Source organism: Mobula hypostoma, chromosome 13 (genome assembly GCF_963921235.1).
Source record: "Mobula hypostoma chromosome 13, sMobHyp1.1, whole genome shotgun sequence".
Classification (NCBI taxonomy): domain Eukaryota; kingdom Metazoa; phylum Chordata; class Chondrichthyes; order Myliobatiformes; family Myliobatidae; genus Mobula; species Mobula hypostoma.
Window position 1 is genome coordinate 48,033,218 of NC_086109.1, and position 6,000 is coordinate 48,039,217.

The 6,000-nt window shown below is 36.1% G+C and overlaps 1 protein-coding gene across 4 annotated transcripts in view; it reads left to right on the forward strand.

The window, feature by feature from the left end:
• The window catches only part of LOC134355577 (bcl-2 homologous antagonist/killer-like), a 132,709-nt gene extending 127,313 nt beyond the window's left edge, over positions 1-5,396 (forward strand). For all 4 annotated transcript variants that reach the window (XM_063065649.1, XM_063065648.1, XM_063065651.1 and 1 more), the window contains one exon: positions 525-5,396. In XM_063065649.1, coding sequence (XP_062921719.1) covers positions 525-629 — 105 coding nt within the window. In that variant the 3' untranslated portion in view covers positions 630-5,396. The remainder of the gene's footprint in view (positions 1-524) is intronic.
• Positions 5,397-6,000: the final 604 nt, after the last annotated feature.

A 6,000-nucleotide genomic window follows, 5' to 3' on the forward strand; every position in this document is an offset into this window, starting at 1 on the left:
CCTATTTATCCTATCTATGCCCCTCATAATTTTGTATACCTCTACTAAATCTTCTTGCAGTCTTCTACATGCCAAGGAATAAAGAACATGTTTTTTTTCCAGATACTTGGGTTTCTTTTTAGTTCGTGAAACTGAACGTTAGCATTGCTATTGTAGGATTTTGTGAATAAAACATGGGAGAGTCATTTTGTGTGCTTAACAAATGCTGCAGTCCTTAAAACCCAAAAGCAGTCGCCTTACACTGATGTCAGACCCCGTCAACAACAACTCAATGACGGTGTTTTGTGAATTATGTAGAAGGCTCTATTACGAGCAATGTGTCATCTGTTATTCATTCTATTACCCTACACTATAAATGTAAATTATCAAATGTAACTTGTGTACAATATGGGGTTTACCTTAGTGATATTTGGTGCAAGTTGATACAAAGGAAATGTTTGCTCTTTCAGAGCTGCTTCCTTGAAATGAAATTAAAATATTTGTTTATTGTAAAGTGTTTGATACCTTCTTTCTTTTCTCCACAGGTGGCGGCTTTAGAGTTAGATAATATTTATGTCAAGTGGATGCTTGGAATTCTGGCTGTGGTTCTGCTTGGTGTTTTCGTGGTTCACAAGTTTTACAAGTCTTAATACATGGATCTTTGCTGGAGCAGGCCTCTAGCCTTAGACTGGAAAAATTATTTTTAGATGCAATTCAGCTACAAAATTGTGAAGACTTGCCAATGATTATGCACGAAATGTTTAACCAGAAATTCCCAGCTGTGATTTATTAGATTGTCAATTTCAACAATAATCATTTTATTTTTTAAATGAATTTGTACCAATTCTCAGGCGGACCACTTGTGTGTAATCCATTTCTAAAACATGAGCTCAGTTCTCCATTCTGTAAGCACAGAACTATTGAGTACTGTACTGGCAACTAGTTCCCATCTATTTGTGAATTTTGTTCCTGCAGGGACAGCATTTGTATCCTGATTATTGAGCCTTGGAGTGTTTGATATGTTTAACAAAAGTTAAGGGTATCCTGTTGTGTCAAGGCAGTTTAATTTTTAACAAAACAATTTGTTCTTTGCAATAAGACCTGGATACCTTCTCTAGGTTTTAAGAGCTTTGGCGTGGTATCCTCTGATTGTTGTAACACGTGGGAAACAATGCAGCATATAGAGCAAATTAAAGTTCATTTTAAAATGACTTGGCAAGTACTTGCGACAAGACTGAGTGCATGATCATTCAATTTGTGGTTATAACTGCCTGAGGCTTAATTGTCTGTCTTTGTCTATAATTTGTGAATTGACTCTAATCTAGTTTGGAATTGAGTCATAATCTGAATTTGGATACCAATCAGTTATGCTGTTGAGCCCAACTGGTATCTCAAAGTATCCTAAGGTTTTTCTGTGTAAATTTGGTCTGAAGATAGATGATGGTAAATTTATAAGTTATTTTAAAGAAAAACTTTAAATTCAGTGTACTTGTGTTTGAGATTATTTGAAGACCAACATAACAATTTGTAACACCCTGGTTCAGTTTCTCACATTTGTATAACTCCTTTAATAGTATGCAGTGTGCTATCTGTTATTTCTTGGCACTGTGTTGTAACAGGGTAGCAAATTGCACAGCATCCACCCAAACTGTGGTTTGCGGTGGGAGAGCCATCTCAATCTCACAGTTTTGTCGGGACCGGAGTGTGTATTCTCTACACTTGTGCAACCAAATACAAAGGGAAAAAACATTTGAGTTTATCCACATTCACTAGGTTGTTTCTTGTTGCTGCTGCTCAATTAACTCCTTGTCTTCTGTCACTAACTTAAGCACATTTCTGCATGGTGGGAAGTTTTTGGAGAAATTGTATAGTATTATGGAAATTGAAATGGGGACAATTTGTGCACATATTCAATGTTAGTGAAATTATCTGTTAGTGAACAGGTAAGAGCAAAGAAGCTGAGTGGAGAGAGAGGTGGCCATTTTGGAGTGGGAAGTAGGAGAGGGCGAAAGTTATAATGGAAAAATCAGATTTTTTTTACTTGAAGCTCAAAGGATAAAGGGCGAAAATGAATTGTGTGAATAGTTAGGGTATATTTTTGTACCATCGCAAGTGGGGAGAATATCTAATTTTGTAACTTAGTGGCACATGCAGTTTTCAGGTGCACATCCTTACCTCAGGTATTGTGATAAAGAAATTTGCTAATACTATCCAAACTGGAGGAACCCAGTCAAAGAAAACAGTTGAACAAGAACTGTACTTGATACATGGCCACTTTATTGTGTTTTAAATTTATTTTCAAAATGGGGCTGGTTTGCTTCTTGTGCAATGGCTGAGGGATTTTTGGTGCTGATTTTGCTTACAAAGCTTAAAATTTCGTCAATTTGAAAGTTGAGTTTTCTGCAGATTTTGAATGACTACTGAGGGGGCATATTTCCTTCCCAAACATTATTACTCTATCATTTCCTTGACTGGAAATTGATGCTGTTTACCTTTAGTGATTTGAATTCTGTAAACAAAATGTCTGTCTGTGAAGAAGTAAAGATGGTCATACAGGGCTACTGCATCCATCTCAGTTTTGTGCTCCCAAATTGAAAAATTATGGAAAGGATGTGTGACAGCTATGATGTCAGCTGACAGATTTGTGAGCTGCTGACATAGCTGTTGCCCGTGATACTTTGGAGGTTAATTGAGGTCTGTCAGAGGAAATATTATATGTATCTGACACTTTGTGTATTATTTTGCCCAGATTTTGTACACTTTCAAGTATGAACTGAGTAGTCTGAGAGTCTGATATGGAGCGACTTGATCAACCTCATAGCTGTTCTTGCCCAGGGAAATTTTTAAAAACTGTTGTGCTCATGGTCAGTCAGTGATTATCTGTTTTTAGTAGTCACACCATTTCTGACTTCACCTGTAGAAGGCTAATCAAATAGTTTGTGCTCTTTGTGCTGGTTAATTAAGATGTATTTCCTGGTATGGACCAGAGGTGTCTATGTTAAATTAGGTAGTCTGTCTGATGGTTGTACATGATCTTAAATTTGTAAACACTTTTTAACCTATAATACGAAATCTTTGAATTTCAGTGAACATGGATCGTGGATTTTATATGTGTTGAGCATTGAATTCTTTGAAAGCTCATTAAAATCTTAACCAAGTAGAGTTGTTAAATTAGTGGAATATCAGGGGGGGTGTCTTTGACTACCTTAAAAAGAATTGAAGCCCAATAAGATAGACATGAAATGAAAAATTAATGAAAGGATAATACAAAAGGAATTTGTGATAGGTCAATATTTGACTTCTCGTGCATAAGATGTGCAGCAGAGAAATGTTGAAGCATCAGAGTTATGTTGTGCATGTGATGAGTTCAGCTCTCTACCAGAGCAATCACAACACCTGTAAGTTTGGATGTCAACAGTGTTTAGCTGCAGATGACAGCTATATGCAAGATCAGCTTTATCTACAAATAGTGGTGCATAAGACAAATCAAATCTCATCTGAGAATCTGGTAGAACACCAAGCATTACTGAAACCAAGCTCAGTGCATAGAGAATATTGTACAACTCTTTCAAACTGTTAAAAGTTCATGCAGTGAGCCAGAGGTTTTTGTGGTAGAAATACCTAACATTTTAGAAGATGAAATTTGCAGTGAGCTAAATTTCAGCCAAACCTTTTAGAACTGGTTCCTCCAGTTTCTTTCGTATTGAGTTTTTTTGTTTGTTTTCTGTTTAACAAAGGCCAATTTCAAATCCAGCCATATTCTATTGTAAGAAAAATATAAACCCAGAGTAAATTGTAAATGCATTTGAGTTTAGTACAGAGTTATGTGGGGTCCTCCACACTTTAAAATTGGTGGTGTTAAATATTTTTTCCAGGAAACTTCCAAAATAAAAAAAATTTCATCAATTTTAGAACAGCAGAATTTGTCCTTGCAAACTTAACAGCATTGACTCTTCTTGGATTTGTGTGATTTTTTTTTAATCCTTTGTATGTTTTTTGAACTCCTTTCATCACTCTTTACCAGCAAGCTTTAATTTCCTTTTGTAGGTACGTTTTTTTGTAAGCACTTCTTGCTAGCAATAAATATGGACTGAAAATTTGCTTCTAGTTCCTAGCGGATAACTTTTGTTTGCTTCTGGCAAACAAAACATGCAAAGGTCCAAACAAGTATTGTTTTGATTGTAAAACACAAACAACAGGAATTCTGCAGATGCTGGAAATTCAAGCAACACACATAAAAGTTGCTGGTGAACGTTCACCAGCAACTTTTATGTGTGTTGCTTGTTTTGATTGTGTTTGCACATTCCGCGGTGAGTCAATTTAAATACAAACGGTAATTTCTTTACAAATACTTTGAGTTTTTCCAAGTTTATGCTTGTGCAGCATAAATAATACTTGTGGACCACTGGAAATAAAGTGCAAACCTATCTTCCATTTGGGGAAAAAAAGGATTAATTTATCAGATTTCAGGTGTGATCTTATGGGTAGCTAAGAAATGGCCACTTACTGAAAATGAAACTGCTGCATTTTGGTTCTAGACTCTAATTGCAGTCAGTTTCTTCCTAACAATTATCAAAGATTATTACACTTTCACACAGTCACTATTTGCCTGTTGATCCTGAGGCCTAATTATGATGTTGATGTAAATCATAGGTCACAATGGCAATCATATCCTTTTATTCTGCAGACATGTGTAAGTTTGTTCCAGAAAGCATTAGGTTGATTTGGTGAATGTATCTGCCATTGACTTTGCTAATGTTCTAATGGTATTATGGTGTGACTGTTTAGTCATAGTCATACTTTATTGATCCCGGGGGAAATTGGTTTTCGTTGCAGTTGCACCATAAATAATTAAATAGTAATATGTAAATTATGCCAGGAAATAAGTCCAGGACCAGCCTATTGGCTGAGGGTGTCTGACCCTCCAAGGGAGGAGTTGTAAAGTTTGATGGCCACAGGCAGGAATGACTTCCTATGATGCTCTGTGTTGCATCTCAGTGGAATGAGTCTCTGGCTGAATGTACTCCTGTGCCCAACCAGTACATTATGTAGTGGATGGGAGACATTGTCCAAGATGGCATGCAACTTGGACAGCATTCTTAAGCATTATGTGAAAGTGTTCTTAAGTTTTTATATTTTGCATTTTCTCTCATGAGAACAAATGTGTACTGATTGTCCTGTTGGGAACTTTTTGGAGAATTACCAATTTGAAATGGCTAAAATATGTAAGTACAAAGAATGTGTGGCGCTGTATACTTCATGTTGAATCAAATGCAGTTGCAATCAAATTTGTATCAGTTGTGCTGCTCTGTTTACTGTTACTGGAAAGAAATGAGTTGTGTTTGTACAGTGAAATAAAGCCATGTCTTTATAAACAAATGTTGTGTTTGCAAATTTAAATAAAACCTATAATAATTCGTTCTTGGAGACATGCTTAATTTGATGCTTAGATACACTAAATAGATTTTGTCTTCACTGACTTCACCAGGAATTTTATGGAGGACATAAGAAATAGGAGCAATGTCAAATTGCCTTTGGAGTCTGTTTCAACACTGAAGATGATCATGGCCGATCTGATCTTGATTTCCGTTTCATTTCTTGGTCTTTTCCTGCAGCTCCTTGCTCTCTCTGCACCAAAAAGCTCTGTCACAGCCTTAAGAATTTTACAATTTGTGTCTCAGGGGTCTCATGAAAGTTAAATCATGATTTTTAGTGATGAAATTCCTGTCGACCTTTTCAGTTGAGAAATCAACCTCTTGAACTTCCTCAGAATTGCCTCCCAATGTAAGCATACGTTTTGTAAATAAGACCAAAATATGTCTCGTACAGTTGGTATGAGACTTGTTTATATTTTGTCATCCTCACAATAAAGATCATGATTGTATTTGTCACCTGTACTTTGTTTCATGTATAGAGGCATCAAGGAATTTTTTGATAAAAGCATTTGGCAGCCTTCGACTAAAGTTCATACACCATATTTTCCTATGTTGCAATCATACGCTGAAATTTTTTGCAAGGCAA